The following is an 18,668-nucleotide window of genomic DNA, read 5'->3' as shown; positions in this document are numbered from 1 at the left end:
TCTACGTTTATTGTACAGTGTGTACTCTGATATGCTTTACACTATTCTATAATTTACTATACTATATGGTACCCTCAATTGTGACTATATAACCGACTTTGCTATAGTACATAATGTACTATACGTATGCTAGTATATCCTACACCTTATAATAAAGTATTTGAATACACTAGGATACTACAGTATGATATAGTATACTAAACTACTATTTACGAGTATACTATATGATAAGTGTACTAGTATTGTACTACACTAGTATATACTGCACTTAGTATAGTGTACAATAATACACTAGTACTACGAGTATGTATACTAGTCCGCTATTATTATTATAGCTTGCTAGTATTGTACTACACTATAGTGTACAGTATATAGTTTATTGGTATACTACAGTATATTTAGTATACTCCAGTATATGATATAGTATACTACAATATATAATATAGTGTACTAGTTTTGCTAAAAGTATGATGTAGTATACTACAGTATACTGGTATACTACACTAGTAAAGGCCTACTACAGTATATGACTAGTATTTATACTACAGTATGATATTTTGTACTATTACAACAATATAAGTATACTACAGTATGTTGTATAGTATACTACACTATATAGTGTACTACACCATAATATACTAGGATACTACAGTATATGATAGTGCTTTTTACTATAGTATAAACTACATTCGCGTATAGAGTGTAGTGCGGACCGTCCGGTAAGCGGCGCCCTTGACCGTCCCGCAGAACCCGGAACCTCAGAGATCAATGAGCGGAGCGGTGGACTGTCTTCACTTCGGAACCCAGCAGCTCGGGTACTGAGTACTGGTTTCACTCACAGCTCGGAGACTTGGTACTGGTTACCCTAACAGTTCGGATACTTGGTACTGGTTTTCCTAACAGTTGGGATAATTGGTACTGGTTTCAGCCCAGTGGACCAGTCAGAGAGGCGATGTGTTGACTGGTCGGGACTGGAGTGAGATTTGTTTCCTACCAGGTAAGTTCTGTCCAGAGCTCCTTATAGAGACAAAACCAGGCGTATTTATCAACATTAGAGCATGCTTATTTGGTTAATTATATGATATACAAACGATGCCGTTATTATTTAACACCAGAAACCTGGCTGTGCGATTGTTCAAACTTTCTTTTGCAAATGGAACCAAACGTCCTCAAGCCGCTTCGGTCCTCTGGAAGAACATGAAGTGTTAAGAGTGTTGACGTTTAAACTTCTCTGTTCAGCAGATTTCCAGGAAACCTTCAGCTTTCTCTTTACCTTTTCCTACTGTTAGATTCACAGTGTGTGTGTGTGTGTGTGTGTGTGTGTGTGTGTGTGTGTGTGTGTGTGTGTGTGTGTGTGTGTGTGTGTGTGTGTGTGTGTGTGTGTGTGTGTGTGTGTGTGTGCGCGCGTGTGAGAGAGAGAGAGAGAGACAGAGACAGAGACAGACAGACAGAGAGAGAGAGAGAGTGTCTGCGTGTGTGTGCGCGTGCGTGCGCGTGCGTGGGTGTGTGTGTGATAGAGACAGAGTGTGTGTGTGTGTGTGTGTGTGTGTGTGTGTGTGTGTGTGTGTGTCGGTCTGTTTCGGGACAGCTGTAGCAGAGTGCGTTTCCCCGTTCCTGGTACCAGCAGCAAATGTTCTCCTAATCTCAGTGAAGGCGGCAGAGCAGCGTGTTGTGGTTCGATGGGGGGGGGGGGGGGGGGGGGGGGGGGGGGGGGGAGGAATTTGAGGCAGCTGGGAGGAGGGGGAGGAGGAGGTAGGTGGGACACGGCAATGTAGTTGCGAGCCGCGGTAAAATGATTAGAGGTGGTCACTGGTTGGTTTAAACTTCACACCTTGCCCGACCTGAGCCGACGCATTCACACATTTTTACTTCTGTTCAGACCGAACCAACACATTTCCTGAGACAGAGCCAGCATTGTTGCGAAAGAAGCCCCCGTCTGCTGTCAGCAGGCTGGAGAGCAGAAGAGAGAAGGCTGGTCGGAGCTGCAGTACTCTGTACCGCTCCAGGCCTGGATCAGATACACATTAATCTTGATACAATATGTACGCCATCGCCCAGTGCAAGGCCGGGGTTAAAGGAGGAGGAGGTGGGGTGGAGGAGGAGGAGGGGGGAGGAGGAGGGGGGAGGAGGAGGAGGGGGGAGGAGGAGGAGGAGGAGGGGGGAGGAGGAGGGGGGAGGTGGGGGGGAGGAGGTGGTGGAGGTGTGTTGGACGTCTTCCTGGGAGAGGAGTGGGCACCGCCTATGTTTGTGTGTGTTGACGTCAGGAGTTATGTTCTGAAAAGGGGAGTTTAGTGAACTGTGTCAAACTACTACTAGGTGTGGGGTCAGGTTAAGGGGTATAGTCTGGATCATATTTAGGGGGCATCCCTGTGCAGTAGCACAGAACCGCTGGGAGGGGAACAATGTAAGTACTGTTAGTAAACAATGTAACAACCTGTACCAGCCTGCACTTATTACAAAACAAAGTCTGGGAAGAGCATGTGACCGACTAGGGTTAGGGTTAGGAACACATTAGTGTGAGGCTGTTCTATAACATTGTAACATATCAAGTACATGTTGTCGCAAGTCGATAGATCAGAGGAGCTTTTTTTTTCTGTTATTGTTTGTTGTTATGACATCATGTTGAGTAATTGGTTATCCTCGTGGCCTTAATGACTGGTACGGTTCATCTCCATGACGACAGACGTCTGGCCGAAGCAATTAGCTCTCCTTCCTAGTGACTAGCGGCTAACTCAAGGTTACTAGCTTAGCTGTTCTCTATCATAGCAGCTAACAACAACTGTGCTAGCTCCAGTCAGGCTAGCTAGCTCTCTTACCTTACTGTAAGCTTCTATCTCCAGTCATGCTAGCGTAGCTCTCCTTCCTGACAGCTAGCTGGTATCTCCAATCCTGCTAGCACTTCTTCCCGGCCCAGTGTACAGGAATGCAGCTGGCCTGGGACGTGCTGAGGCAGGTTAACACACGAGTCAGCGCACCTGGGAACACACAGACGCTCTACATCATCCTCTCCTGCTGCTAGTATCTTTAGCTCTGCTGTGTCACAACAAGAAGGGGTTCTTACCCAGCTCGAACCTTCTGTGAGGAGTTTGGGTGCACATCCTAGTACTGCTAGTGATGGTTGAATAAAAGGATCCCACTGCATTGTACGGTCCTTGTATCTGAATGAATCTTCCCCCCACCTCCAGACTTTGTGTTATCTCTAAACTGTCTGCTTGTTCGCCTCCTGGCCTCTCTCTGCGTTGGGTCCTCTGTTGTCGAATCCCGGACAGACAGACTACTGTCTAGAGAGCACAGGGCTGGAAGGGCTGTGTGCGGGGACAGACCCTGGGACAGACGGCCTCGGTCTGAGACAGACGGCCGCAGTCGTGGACAGACACATACACAAACACAAAAACACAACAACATACACACACACTGGGGCATCAGCCTGATACTGCCCCCCAGTGGTTGGCGACACATTAACACAGCTTTTAGAGCAAAGAGATCCAGGAGCCGTTTGCTGCCCTCTTCCAGGGCTGGACCCCCAGCCTGAGCTCCTACTGACTAACGCTCTCTGGATGAACTGAACATGACAGTGATTAACAGAATAACTCATAACTAATGATGCCTGGAAGAACTGAAGATGATGACGATGATTATCAGAGTAACTCTCTCTCCAGCCAGGCAGCCTGAAGAGACGAGATGCCGCAGCAGAAAGACATTGTGAAGATCGCCATCCAGATGCCTGGAGCGTACCCACAACTCATACAGCTAGACCAGGTAACCCACACACACACACACACACACACACACACACACACACACGCACACGCACAAACAACTCATACAGCTGGACCAGGTAACACACACACACACAAACACACACACACACATACAATTCATACACACACACACACACACACACACACACACACACACACACACACACACACACACACACACACACACACACACACACATACACGTACACGTACACAGACTCAGACAGCTGGACAAGGTAACACACACACACACACACACCTCATTCAGCTAGACCAGGTTACTTAGACACACACATACACAGACGAAGACACAGACACGGACACACACACACAAGTTAAGATATAGCAGAGTGGCCGAAGGATTCTGTTTTTCTCTGGTGAGCTCATAGCTCAGGGCTAGCATGTGGCTTTCATCATGCTACATGCTACATACTGCGTTCCCTCTCCGTGTTCCCATGATCTCATCTTTAGGAGAGACTTCAGAACCCAGCAGGGCAGCCTTTTTTCTGTTAACCATTACCTCATGAAGCTGTGGACTGTTCAGCATGAGGAGCTCAGATCGGCCTGCTGGGCTTGGTCTGTCCTGACACGGTCTCTGGACCTGGTCTGTCCTGACACGGTCTCTGGACCTGGTCTGTCCTGACACGGTCTCTGGACCTGGTCTGTCCTCCTTGTCTGTTCTGACACGGTCTCTGATCCCTGTCTGTCCGGACTCGGCCTCTGGTCTAAAGTGACCCAACATGCACTCAGCTGTCGACAAGGACGTCTTGTGGGGTTAGGCAGTGCTGGTGTTCAGATCAAAGGTCAAAGGTCACAATGATGCGTGTTTGGTGGTTAACACCGAGCCTCTACCGGGGGCGGGTCCAGACGCTGCCTGAGGCTTCTTATTTGGAGTTCACCTGTCAGCTCCTCCCCCACAGCCTTTCCTCGTCCAATCAGAGCCAACCCAATTCCAAAAACACTCCCCCAGCCTCCAAAGATCCCATTGGCTGAAGGGGATCCTCAGACAGCTTGGTGATTGGCTGGGCTGAGACTCAGCCACTAATGACGGGGTGGCGGCGGGTCTACCGCGGTACCCTGCGACATCTGATTGGTCGACCACTAATGGCAGGCTACCGCCGACTGGGAGGCTCAAGGCGTCGGAAACATGACCAGAAAAGAGCTGCTGTCAGCACGCCAACTGATACAGGGAGGCCCTGACTGTACCCATCACCATAGTTACTCTACACATAAACGTGGTTACGGATCACAATCACCATGGTTACTGTACACATCAACGTGGTTATGGTATACAGCAGGGTATCGCCAGGGTTACTGTAACAGCAGAGTATCACCATGGTTCGTGTAACAGCCGAGTATCACCATGGTTACTGTAACAGCAGAGTATCACCATGGTTAATGTAACAGCCGAGTATCACCATGGTTACTGTAACAGCAGAGTATCACCATGGTTAATGTAACAGCCGAGTATCACCATGGTTACTGTAACAGCAGAGTATCACCATGGTTAATGTAACAGCCGAGTATCACCATGGTTAATGTACCAGCCGAGTATCACCATGGTTAATGTATCAGCAGAGTATCACCATGGTTAATGTAACAGCCGAGTATCACCATGGTTAATGTACCAGCCGAGTATCACCATGGTTACAGTAAAAGCAGGGTATCACGATGGTGATGCAGTCTCCCAGTTGAAGGGCAATAGGGCAGGCAGTTTTATTTATTTTTTCCTGTCAATAAGAACACTAATACTACTTCCTACCCTTCCCTTTTATGCACAGAAAAAGCCTCTTTCTGCAGTCATCAAGGAGGTCTGTGACGGGTAAGTGCTCTGTGACGGTGTGCGTGTGCGTGTGTATGTGTTTGCGTGTGTGTGTGAACATGTGTGTCTTTATACATAACCAAAAGCTCTAGCGTTGCATCTGCCTTTCATGTCCTGTATACATAATATTGCATTTACAATGTGTATGTGTGTCTGTGCGCATGCCTGTAAATGTGCGTGTTTGTGTGTGTGTAAGTGTATGTCTGTGTGTGTGTGTGCCTGTGTGTGTGTGTATGTGTGTATGCCTGTTTGTTTGTGTGTGCATGTGTGTCTTTGTGTGCGTATGTGTGTGTGTGTGTGTGTGTGTGTGTGTGTGTGTGTGTGTGTGTGTGTGTGTGTGTGTGTGTGTGTGTGTGTGTGTAGGTGGAACCTCTCAGGCCCTGATAACCATGCTCTTCAGTATGCAGATGGTGTGCAGATGTACATCACTGAGTCGGTGAGTCACAGCCTCCGCCACACATCACTCATTATCACTCCTATGTAGCACTCCTTACACATGACTCCTTTACAGCACTCAATCACACATCACTCATTATCACTCCTGTAGACATAGGCATCCCTATTGTTAGAGTTGGAGCGACTAGTAGGGTTAGAGTTGGAGTGAGTTAGTAGGGTTAGAGTTGGGGTGAGTTAGTAGGGTTAGAGTTGGAGTGAGTTAGTAGGGTTAGAGTTGGAGTGAGTTAGCAGGGTTAGAGTTGGAGTGAGTTGGCAGGGTCAGAGTTGGAGTGAGTTGGCAGGGTTAGAGTTGGAGTGAGTTAGTAGGGTTAGAGTTGGGGTGAGTTAGTAGGGTTAGAGTTGGAGTGAGTTAGTAGGGTTAGAGTTGGGGTGAGTAAGTAGGGTTAGAGTTGGAGTGAGTTAATAAGGTTAGAGTTGGAGTGAGTTAGTAGGGTTGGAGTGGGTTCACAATTTTTTTTCCCGGAAATGGCCACTAAAATGACAGACTTTGGCTAATATTTATCTGTATGTTCGCTCTCGCTCTCTCGTTCTCTTGCCCTCTCTATCTCTCTTTCTCTCTCTCTCTCTCTCTCTCTCTCTCTCTCTCTCTCTCTCTCTCTCTCTCTCTCTCTCTCTCTCGCCCTTTCTCTCTCTCTCTTGTTCCCTCTCATCCTCGCTCTCTCGTTCTCCTCGCCCCCTGTATCTTATTATTTCATGGTAATCTCGTCGCTGGTGGTTGCTCACCACAACGTCTGTGTAGCCACAGCTCTGCTGCCTGGAACAGACCTCTGAACCGGGACACTTTTACTGATAAGTGACTTTCTGTTTTCTCTACATGTCACTCAGTGGGTGTGTGTGTGTGTGTGTTTCTTTGTTCTAGAATCGTCTGGATATCAAGAATGGCTGCATTCTGCGTCTGACCAAGGCCCCGGTGAGTCTGTAGTCCACTGTGTGGGTGGGTCTCTCTCTCTCTCTCTCTCTCTCTCTGTCCGTCTGTCCGTCTGTCCGTCTGTCTGTCTGTCTGTCTTTCTGTCTTTCTCACTCAATCACTCTTTCTCTTCATCTCTCTCTCTCTCTCTCTCTCTCTCTCTCTCTCTCTCTCTCTCTCTCTCTCTCTCTCTCTCTCTCTCTCTGCCTATCTACCTCTCACACCCACATATACACTACTACACTACTAATTCTCATGTTGTCTATAATCCAGTCAAACAAACCCTCATTTCACAACAACTTGTAGATCTTACCACACACTGGGAAACACCAGAAAGGCGTTTCCCTTAAAGCAGAATTCTCTGCTTCCCCCCCCCCCCCCCCCCCCGGACCCATAGGCTCATAATGTAGGACTGGACAGGAGTTGAAAGGTGATGAAGAATAACACATTTTTAGGATACTTCGGTCCGCTATATATTAGATTTGATTTTAGAGCGTGATCATGTGAAGATACAGCCACTAAAGTTAAAAAGGATACATTCAGGGAGACAATGGTTGAACAAGATTCTTATAGGGGAACCTTTGCATCGTGGGTCGTTGATACAACGGTAACAAAGGTGAGGGGAGGGACCATCTTGGAGAGTTTAGGATTGGTAACGGCTGAAGTCAGCCACGGTCGGAGAGAGCTAGTTAGTTTGCAATACACTATAGGGGAAGAGGACATGTCTGCAAGACCTTTAAAGGAATCTACACAACAGAGAAGTCAGTAGACTGGCCTCAGTATTAGAGTTTGTGGCTACGATGGCAATGCAAAATGAAGAACTATCCAAGGAGAATGTACAGAAATTTCTTTTAAATTGACTAGTAATGATATAAACGGGGTTCATATAATTTGTATATAATTGTATATTATAGTTATGATTGATATTTCCACGACACAATCTAAGGTTGATTCCTTCGGTCGGGGCTCTCGGCCCTCTGAACCGCCACCTCAGTCCCTCGGCCGCCCTCACTTCCTCTCGGCTGTCTAGAGCATCCGAGCGTCAGAGTGAGTACGACGTTCACACCGAGCTCGGACCGAGTTCCTGTTTCTAGAGACGAGCTCCGACCTATTGTTGTGCTCGTGGCCAGAGGGAAATAATGTTCAGCTCCATTCAGAAACACCACCGCAGTTATTAAATGAACAGGAACCTCCGTGTGCGTTATTGAGTTAAGTGTGTGTTAATATCCTGGTATCAGCAGCTAGAATCAGATCGACATCACTGACGTCCTGCTGATACTGGTGTCGTACGCTCGCAGCGCCCTGCTGCAGTCGTCCCCTCGTCCCCTTGGTCCCTCGCTCCCTAATCCTTATGCAGTGCAAACTATTCAGGGAGCTAGTAAGACAAGTAAGAGAGGGAAAGTCAGACCCCAATTATGAGCCAGAGATCGATCAGCGAAACGAGCCGCCACGTCTTACATGACAACATGCACAATTCTAACCGCTATGCATCATGGGATATACTGCAGAAATAATTGGACATCATTTGTAGACTTCTTTATCAGTGCATTATGGGCGTTCATTTGTGTGTGGTCTGTGTGTTGTGTGTGTGTGCCTGCGTGTGTGTGTGTGTGTGTGTGTGTGTGTGTGTGTGTGTGTGTGAGTGTGTGCGTGCGTGCGTGCATGCTCGCTCGTGTGTGTGTGTGTGTGTGTGTGTGTGTGTGTGTGTGTGTGTGTGTGTGTGTGTGTGTGTGTGTGTGTGTGTGTGTGTGTGTGTGTGCAGGGCTGCTGTGCTGAGGACCTGTATAAGGGCATCCAGAGCGCGGACTCAGGCGTGCGCTGTGATTCGCTGAAGCAGCTCGCTAACGTCTCCACCGACGTGACCTTCGCCCAGGAGTTCATCAGCCGCGACGGACACGTCCTATTGGTCAAGATTGTGGAGGACGGCAACGAGTACGTGTGTGTGCTTGTGTGTGTGTGTGCTTGTGTGTGTCTGTGTGTGTATGTGTGTGTGTTTGTGTGTGTGTGTGTGTGTATGTATATACGTGTGTGTGTGTGTATATATGTGTGTGTGTGTGTGTGTGTGTATATGTGTTTGTGTCCATATGTGTGTGTGTGCGCGATCTCTAACTAAATTCCTGCTGTAGATTAAATACTTCAGAAGATTCTGTGAAGAACGAAAAGGTCTGATATGGAAAGTGATTGACAGCTCTACAGTGTACAAAATGTCTTTGTGTGTGTGTGTGTGTGTGTGTGTGTGTGTGTGTGTGTGTGTGTGTGTGTGTGTGTGTGTGTGTGTGTGTGTGTGTGTGTGTGTGTGTGTGTGTGTGTGTGTGTGTGTGCAGGTCTCCTCTCATCATGACCCACACTCTGACCAGCTTCTTTGAGCTCATGGACCACCAGATTGTCTCCTGGGAAAACCTCTCCTCTGCCTTCATCAAGAAGGTCCCCATGCACACACACACAAACGCACGCACGCACACCCGCACGCATGCACACACGCATACACACACATGTACGCACAAACGCACAAACATTCTCCCAGTCTCCTTGCAATGGAGGGTTGTGTACACTTCTGTATTTATTGCTGTCTCTTCCTTTTTGAAAAGATTGTCTCTCTTCCTCTTCCTTGTATTTCTCTCCCTCCCTCAGCCTCACTCTTCTCCTCCTACTCCCTATATATCTCTCTCTCTCCCCTCTCTCCCCTCTCCCCCTCTCTCTCCCCTCTCCCCCTCTCTCCCCTCTCTCACCCTCTCTCTCCCCTCTCCCCCTCTCTCTCCCCTCTCCCCCTCTTTCCCTTTCTCTCTCCCCACTCCCCCTCTCCCCCCTCTCTCTCCCCTCCACTCTCCCTCCTCTCTCCCCCCACTCTCTCCCCTCCCCTCTCCCCACCCCTTTCCCCCCGTCTCCCTCCCCTCTCTACCCCCTCTCCCTCTCTCAGATCGCAAGCCTGTTGAATGCCAAGGTGTTTGACACGGTGTGTTTGTGTGTGTGTGTGTGTGTGTGTGTGTGTGTGTGTGTCTGTGTGTGTGTGTGTGTGTGTGTGTGTCTGTGTGTGTGTGTGTGTGTGTGTGTGTCTGTGTGTGTGTGTGTGTCTGTGTGTGTGTGTGTGTGTGTCTGTCTGTGTCTGTGTGTGTGTGTGTGTGTGTGTGTGTGTGTGTGTGTGTGTGTGTGTGTGTGTGTGTCTGTGTGTGTGTGTGTGTCTGTGTGTGTGTGTGTGTGTGTGTGTGTGTGTGCGTCCCCTCTCTTAGATCGCTAGCCTGGTGAATGCTAAGGTGTGCGACGCGTCGATCCAGCAGGTGTCCCTGGCCCTCCTGGAGAGCATGGTGCAGAGCGGCCGCGCCCTCTACCTGCTCGTCAAGCAGGAGGTCACCCTGGAGCGCCTCCTCGCCCACCTGCAGGTGTAGGTCCCCCGACCTCTGACCCCTGACCTCTTACCCCACAGCCCCCTGACAACCCTCTGGTGACGTCACAAGGGGACCCGTTAGAACCGGCTCCGGGGTTTAATGTAACTCATTACTGCTGCTGGTGAATGCATGAATGACGTTATGAATATTATTAAATGCTGTTATTAATGTTATTCTGAATGTTGTCATGAATGTTATTATCAATGTTTTATTAATGTTATTAATGTTATGAATGTTATTCTGAATGTTGTGATGCAGGGCGAACCAGCAGATCCAGACCAAAGCCATGGCTCTGCTGATGGCCCTACTGCAGACAGCCGGGGATGCAGACAGACAGGTACACCTCCTCCTCCTCCTGTAGACACCTGCTCCTCTCCTCCTCTCCTCCTCTCCTCCTCTCCTCCTCCTCCTCCTCCTCCTCCTCCTCCTCCTCCTTGTCCTCCTCTTTGAGACACCTGCTCCTGTTAAGGAATGGAAAGACATCCCATCAGTAAAGAGCAGCAAATATAAACCATGTCTGTCTGTCTGTCTGTCTGTCTGTCTGTCTGTCTGTCTGTCTGTCTGTCTGTCTGTCTGTCTGTCTGTCTGTCTGTCTGTCTGTCTGTCTGTCTGTCTGTCTGTCTGTCTATCTGTCTGTCTGTCTGTCTGTCACAAACACTCTGCTCACTTCAACAATAGCTCCTCTATTAAGACCCAGACTGCTTCAAAAGCAGATCAGCAAGCAGCTCAGCAAGCTGCTCAGCAAGCCACTCAGCAAGCAGGTCCACGAGCCGCTCTGCTTGGGGTTGGGCCGTTTGTTTAGTACCAGGGAGAGAATTCTTCCTCAGGGGTCAAAGTACACACACACTCCCTCGCCCCTTCGCGTGATCACTGGCGTTACACCGCCTCCCCCTAGCCGAACTCTGTCACTGCACCCGCTACAACGCCACCCAGTGGCTGGACTCTGTCACTGCACCTGCTATACCGCCACCGGCTGGCAGGACTCTGTCACTGCACCCCGTCTGTATTTTAGTCTACCTCAGTGAGACATTACTTTAGTTTGAATGATTGGTTTCGCTTTCATATGAGCAGTAATTATTTTTTTCCATGTTCTGAGAATATAAAAACTACTGAATATGTTTATGGTTCCCTCTTTTATACATTTAGGAATAGAGAGAGCTTTGTCACTTTACTGGACTATGTTCCCAAATGGGAATTTCCGATTTCACAATTAGGCTACGGAATCTTTATATTACAATATATTATGTGACATGTGATATAGTAAATTATATGATATTATTGTGTTTTATATTCAATTGTACTGTTATGTACTATAACATACTATACTTTACTATACTAGTACTTTGATTAGCCTTAGCACTAAAACTAAGTTAAGCTACACTAGTGAAGGATGATTAAGGTATGATTTAGCTCATGATTAGCCTAGCATGTTTGTGTTCCTATTTCACCAGCTAGTTAAGATAGCTTTACATCTTACTAACTCTTGTATCCTCTCTCTTTAGGAGCTGTTTGCGTTCTTATCTAAGAAGAATCTGCGCCAGTACATCTACAAGGTAAACACACGCATTACCCTGGTCAAGGATGTGAAGCTGGTTATACTGGTTTTGGTCTGGTTCTGAGTGAACTGGGATCCAGCAATGCTACTGTGTTACAGCAGAACCTCTGGTCCAGCGGTCCTACTGTGTTACAGCAGAACCTCTGGTCTAGCAATCCTACTGTGTTACAGCAGAACCTCTGGTCCAGCGGTCCAGTATAATCCAGAAATCATACCAGAGTACCCTTATTTCCCTGCGTGGATGAATGAGCTTTAAATAAGTACTTCTAAGTGGACAGTCTACACGTTGCTATGCGTTGCCTCAAGCAACATGATTGGTCGAAAGAAATACAAAGCGAGAGATTTGTGCTTGACCCAGTCGAGTGCTGGTCTGGCTCAGACTGTAGATGTGACCTGAGGTCCTTCAGTGAGACCAGGTGAGTGGTGTGGTGACGCTGTGCTGCTGGTCTCAGAACATCATCCACAGCTCAGGGGCGGTGGGGGACGAGATGGCCCACTACCTGTACGTCCTGCAGTCCGTCACCCTCAACCACCTGGAGCCCCGCATGAGGACCCCCCTGGACTGCTACAGCCAGGTAGAGCGCACGCAGCACGCACCATCGCACCCAGCACGCAGGACCGAACACACAGCCGCACAACCAATCGCACGCACAACCGCACCCGGCACGCAGGGCCGAACACACAGCCGCACAACCACACGCACGCACAGCCGCACCTCTCACGGCCGCACACACGGCCGCACGCACGCACGGCTGTACGCACACAGACACACATGCACACACACACACACACACACACACACACACACACACACACACACAGACACAACCACGCACACACATTAAAATGCACTCACACACGCAAACCCATGGCACGCACACAGACACACACTGACTGACCTGTGTGTCTTCCTGTGTGTCCCCCCCTCCCTCCCCCCCCCCCCCAGGACCAGAGGGAGGTCCTCCACACGCTCCGCCAGGCGGCGTTCGAGACGGAGAGCGAGAACAGTCTGAGCAACGAGCGCCGTCGCTCCCTCTGCGCCAAGGAGTTCAGGAAGCTGGGCTTCAGCGTGAGTCCACCAATCAGAAGGCTCCGTTAAAGGGGCCCGCCTACCAAACAGCACGCTCCGTTACAGGGCCCGCCCCCCACCCAGGGGACCACGAAGGAGAGTGTCTGGAGGGAGGGAGGGAGGGAGGGAGGGAGGGGGGGAGACGCGGTTCTGCTCCGTGTTCAGATATCACCCCTCACCCGTAAGACTGTTCTGAACGTTGTTGTGGTTCTGTTGTTATGAGAATGATCAAACCCTGTTTCTGTGTGTGTGTGTGTGTGTGTGTGTGTGTGTGTGTGTGTGTGTGTGTGTGTGTGTGTCTGTGTGTGTGTGTTTTTGTCTGTTTCTGTGTGTGTGTGTGTGTGTGTGTGTGTGTGTGTGTGTGTGTGTGTGTGTGTGTGTATGTTTGTGTGCTCAGAACAACAGTAACCCGGGTCAGGACCTGGTCCGCGCCCCCCCGGGCCTCCTGGCGCTGGACACCATGGAGTACTTCTCCTCCCGCTATCCGGACGCCTACAGCAGGGTAGGAGACACCTCCTGCTCCTCCTCCTCCTCCTCCTCCTCCTCCTCCTCCTCCTCCTCCTCCTCCTGCTCCTCCTCCTCCTCTGGGAGACACTTCCTGTATGTTAACTTCTCCCCTTTTTCTCCTGCCTGTCCCTCCTCTCCCCTGCCCCTGTCTCTCCTCCTCCTCCTCCTCCTCCTCCTCCTCCTCCTCTCTCCTCCTCCTCCACCTCTCCTCCTCCTCCTCCTCCTCCTCTCTCCTTCTCCTCCACCTCTCCTCCTCCTCTCCTCTTGTAGTTCGTGTTGGAGAACAGCAGTAGGGAGGATAAGCACGAGTGCCCGTTTGCTCGCAGCAGCATCCAGCTGACCCTGGTCCTCTGTGAGATCCTCCGCATCGGGGACCCGCGTGAGTCACTGCTACCGCTAGCTCCATGGGTAACGCGCTAGCAGTTAGTTAGTTTGGTTATTTCACTGCTAGAGCTTACTAGTTAGTGAGTTAGTTAGTTAGTTTGTGAGTCAACCGCTACAGCTAGCTCAATATTTAGCTCTCTACTGAGTAAGTTAGTTGGTTCTCTGTTACAGCTACCTCAATAGTTAGCTCGCTAGTGAGTGAGTGAGTTAGTTTAACGCTAGAGCTAGCTAGTTAGTGAACCGCTAGAGCTAGCTAATTAGTTGGATAGCTAGTCCACCCCTAGAATCAGCTAGTAAGTTGGATTGCTGGCTAGTCCACCGCCACGGCTAGCCAGTTTGCTAGATAACTAAGAAGATACATAGCTAACTAGTCCACTGCCAGACTTATTGAGTTAGTCTCCTACCAAGTAAGTCAGCTATTTATTATAAAGCATAAGTTAAACCAGTACCTATATTGTAAACTAGATAGCAACCTAGCTACCCAGCTTAAACCATTTAAATCGTGTGCTACAATGCCGGTATTCACAGCTTAGGTCATAGTGTTCGACGGTAAGAGGCCTCTTCTGTCCAAAGATTAAAACCTTCACTGCCCCCCCCCCAGCCTCGGAGACGGGTGCCGACTACCACCCCATCTTCTTCAGCCAGGACCGGCTGGTGGAGGAGCTGTTCTGCGTCTGCATCCAGCTGCTCAACAAGACCTGGAAGGAGATGAGGGCCACGCAGGAGGACTTCGACAAGGTGCCCGAGACCCCGTCGTTACTCCTCTCCTCCCTCCTCTCTCCTCTCTCTCCTCTCCCCTTACCTCCTCTCCTCTCCTCCTCCTCCCGTGTCTCCCCATGCCCTCTAAGGCCCAATCCCATTTCTACCCCTTACCCCTCCCCCTTGTTTTGAAGGGGTAAGGGGAAGGCGTAAGGGGTAGAAATGGGATTGGGTCTTTGTCTCTCCGTCCCACCAGACAGTCTGAGACCTTTAGGGCAGAAGTTGAATCATCTCAACCGTCTTGACTTCACACTTGCTTCCAGGAAACGCTCCCTTTGAGCACAGCCCCCTCGTAACCCGTTCATGAGATACCCGGACCCCCGTCTGGGGCCATGGCGAGGGAGCAGTGGCCCCTAGAGACGGTTTATTGGTGTGGGAAGCGACCCAATAACCATTTGTTTTCAACTCTGTGGTACTTTGGTCCTTGTCTGTGGCTCCACCGGTAGAGCGAGGCAGGGTTGGGGTTGGATTCCCCCGGGGGTCAGCACTGCCACACCCCTCCCAGTGTTGTAAGACTCCTCTCCTCCTCCTCCTCTCCTCCTCTCTTCTCATCAACCTTCTTGGGTGGGTTACGATGGGCTGGTTGCCCCTGGTAACCAGCGGATACATGAAGCTAATAACCGTAGCCTGCGCTGGCCCGGTGGTTCCGGAAGGCTCCGTAGAGAAGGGAGACGGCGAGCCCTCCGTATATTGTCTCCGCCTCGCGTCGGCAACCGCCTCTCCCAGACGACCGAGGATCAGGGCGACCTCCGACCCGCGGCCCGCCCGGCTGGCAGACGGGCCTTTGTGTTCTCCCCCGCCCCGCCCCCCACACACACACACACACACACACACACACACACACACACACACACACACACACACACACACACACACACACACACACACACACACACCAGGGGGGCTGCGGGGGGAGGACAAAGGGAGGCAGCAGAAGCAGCTGGAAAGAGAGAGGATAAAACAATGAGAGAGAGACATCAGCAGTAATGAGGAAACAACACAGAGAGAGAGAGAGAGAGAGAGAGAGAGAGAGAGAGAGAGAGAGAGAGAGAGAGAGAGAGAGAGAGAGAGAGAGAGAGAGAGAGAGAGAGAGAGAGAGAGGGAGAGAGAGAGAGAGAGAGAGAGAGAGAGAGAGAGAGAGAGAGAGAGAGGGAGAGGGGGAGGGAGGGAGGGAGGGAGGGAGGGAGGGAGGGAGGGAGGGAGGGAGGGAGGGAGCCAGGGAGCCAGGGAGCCAGGGAGAGAGCCAGAAAGATATTACTTTGTGGGACAACATAGAACGTTGGACCCAAATTCTAACCCCTCTCCTCTCCTCCCTCCATTCCTCTCTCCTCCCTCCTCCTATCTCCTCCTCCTGTCTCCTCCTCCTCTCTCCTCTCCTCCTGTCCCCTCCTCTATGTATTTATGACTCCGCCCACAGCCCTGCCCATCCACTGGCTCTTCAATACACTGTTTGGGCGCAAATTATCCCTAGCGTGTGTGTGTGTGTGTGTGTGTGTGTGTGTGTGTGTGTGTGTGTGTGTGTGTGTGTGTGTGTTTGCTTGTGTGTGTGTTTGTGTGAATAGGATAGCTGGCATTCATCCTATTGGCTAATTCAGCCCAATGATTGAGAGTGGGAGGGGAATGAGACCGAAGGGAGAGAGAGAGAGGGAGAGAGAGAGAGGGAGGGTGTGTGTGTGTGTGTGGACATCAGGCTCTCTGTTTACAAAACACTTGCACACTTTCACTTGACACACCAACGTATCGCTCTCGCCGTCTCTCTCGCCCTCTCTCTCCCTCACCTTTTCAGAGGCTATGTAGGTCGGAATCAAATCTGCTTTTACATATATTTTTTGAAAAGCCCTGTGTTCCAAGGACTGAAGATGGAGGTGAGATATGTGTGTGTGTGTGTGTTTGTGTGTATTTGTATTTGGTAGGGATTGTGTAGTTGCACACGTTCATGTTTTTACTAATGAGAATTGCTAACTGCCACTGGTTCAGCCTGTAGATCGTTGTTATCCATAACCTGCGCTGAACGGTTTGATAAACAATTAAATTAAATAAAAACACAAAATATAATCTAAAACAAGGTAGCTTGATCTGCCTCACCGTGTACTGTGTGTTCTACTGGGCTAGGTTCTGTCTCCTGTTCTACCGGGCTAGGTTCTGTCTCCTGTTTTCCTGGGCTAGGTTCTGTCTCCTGTTCTCCTGGGCTAGGTTCTGTCTACTGGGCTAGGTTCTGTCTACTGGGCTAGGTTCTGTCTCCTGTTCTCCTGGGCTAGGTTCTGTCTACTGGGCTAGGTTCTGTCTACTGGGCTAGGTTCTGTCTCCTGTTCTCCTGGGCTAGGATCTGTCTCCTGTTCTCCTGGGCTAGGTTCTGTTTCCTTTTCTCCTGGGCTAGGTTCTGTCTCCTGTTCTACTGGGCTAGGTTCTGTCTCCTGTTCTACTGGGCTAGGTTCTGTCTCCCGGGCTAGGTTCTGTCTCCTGTTCCTCTTGGGTTGACCTCTCCCCTGTCTGTCAGAGGGATAGGGAGTCCTCCTGTAGCGTGATCAAACACCCAGTCTGCAGGGTGAGCACCATAAACAGGGACTGTTGTACTGTGGAGCTGCACCTCAGCTGGTCTGGACAGTTGACTTTATTGAAGCTCACAGCTGTTTATTACTGCACACACACACACACACACACACACACACACACACACACACACACACACACACACACACACACACACACACACACACACACACATATACACGCGCACGCACGCACACACACACACACACACACACAAACACATGCACACACACACACACACACTCACACACACGCATGCACGTGCACAGACCCACAAACACACACACACATACGCACGCACACACACACACACACGCACACACACACACACACACACACATGGGCATTGGGAGGACAAAGCATGGCGTGAGGCAGCAGAAGCAGCTGGAAAAAGAATAAAACAATGAGAGCAACAGTTGACCTGCGTGAAGCTCATCGCTGTGTGATACCTCTACCTAAAACAAACAGAGCTGTAGGTTAGCTGCAATGGCATAGAGCCGTTCACACAGAGACAGGTCATTGAGGAGCAGGTAGGGTTAGACAGTACAGAGACAGTTCATTGAGGAGCAGGTAGGGTTAGGCAGTAAAGAGACAGGTCATTAAGGAGCAGGTAGGGGTTAGGCAGTAAAGAGACAGGTCATTAAGGAGCAGGTAGGGGTTAGGCAGTAAAGAGACAGGTCATTAAGGAGCAGGTAGGGGTTAGACAGTACAGAGACAGGTCATTAAGGAGCAGGTAGGGGTTAGACAGTACAGAGACAGGTCATTAAGGAGCAGGTAGGGGTTAGAGAGTACAGAGACAGTCTGTGTGTAGTAATGTGACAAAGCACTGGCTAATGGGCTAATAAAGTACTGTTATTTGAATGTGTGGAGCAGTGTGTGTGTGAAGGGATTTGCATGTCAGCCGGTGGTGTTGTAGACAGAGAGGTTACCATGACACCAGTAACCTTGGCCAGCTGGACATTGCTGTGCCAGTTAGCTAGCTGGTTGGTTGAGTGGTGAATCGGAGAGCTTGTTATCTAACTGGGTTGATTGTGCTAGTTAGGTAGGCCGCTGGCTAGTTGGGTGGTGAAGAAGAATGCTGGTTAGCTAACTGGCGCCCGAAGCAGCCTGCCAAAGATTTTATTACCATTGATTTTTCCTTTTTTTTTTACAACTATGACCCCAATCAAGAAACTATAGATTCTCTCAAACACACACACACACACACACACACACACACACACACACACACACACACACACACACACACACACACACACACACACACACACACACACACACACACACACACACACACAGGCACAGACATGCATGTGATGGTCTGTCCGGCTGCTGCAGAGGTTCAGAATATCCCTTCATGCACTGCACTCCTAGCGTTCCACCAATGACATCACACAGCACTCCTGTCCACCAATCAGAAGCTGTGGCGTGTCCTGGCTGATCATCAAGTCTGTCAACTGGTTTTAGTGGTGTACATGCAAGACCAGTACTGGTCTTGAACAATACTGTTCTGGT

At 49.8% G+C, this 18,668-nt stretch overlaps 1 protein-coding gene across 4 annotated transcripts in view; it reads left to right on the top strand.

Moving 5' to 3' along the window:
* Positions 1–748: 748 nt before the first annotated feature.
* The window catches only part of elmo3 (engulfment and cell motility 3), a 24,670-nt gene continuing 6,750 nt past the window's right edge, over positions 749–18,668 (top strand). The window contains exons 1-15 of one of the 4 annotated variants that reach the window (XM_030365250.1): positions 749–997; positions 3,664–3,759; positions 5,543–5,583; positions 5,947–6,019; positions 6,899–6,949; positions 8,709–8,878; positions 9,271–9,370; positions 10,174–10,325; positions 10,588–10,666; positions 11,832–11,882; positions 12,337–12,459; positions 12,831–12,953; positions 13,351–13,455; positions 13,731–13,839; positions 14,446–14,582. In XM_030365250.1, the coding sequence (XP_030221110.1) occupies positions 3,682–3,759; positions 5,543–5,583; positions 5,947–6,019; positions 6,899–6,949; positions 8,709–8,878; positions 9,271–9,370; positions 10,174–10,325; positions 10,588–10,666; positions 11,832–11,882; positions 12,337–12,459; positions 12,831–12,953; positions 13,351–13,455; positions 13,731–13,839; positions 14,446–14,582 (1,392 nt within the window). In that variant the 5' untranslated portion in view covers positions 749–997; positions 3,664–3,681. Of the gene's footprint in view, positions 998–2,231; positions 2,405–3,659; positions 3,760–5,542; positions 5,584–5,946; positions 6,020–6,898; positions 6,950–8,708; positions 8,879–9,270; positions 9,371–10,173; positions 10,326–10,587; positions 10,667–11,831; positions 11,883–12,336; positions 12,460–12,830; positions 12,954–13,350; positions 13,456–13,730; positions 13,840–14,445; positions 14,583–16,162; positions 16,469–18,668 lie in introns of those variants that run through there. The other 3 variants (XM_030365247.1, XM_030365248.1, XM_030365251.1) reach the window with 3 other exon arrangements.

The sequence above is a fragment of the Gadus morhua genome, chromosome 9 (genome assembly GCF_902167405.1).
Source record: "Gadus morhua chromosome 9, gadMor3.0, whole genome shotgun sequence".
NCBI lineage: Eukaryota > Metazoa > Chordata > Actinopteri > Gadiformes > Gadidae > Gadus > Gadus morhua.
This window is presented reverse-complemented; position numbering and strand designations above follow the sequence as displayed.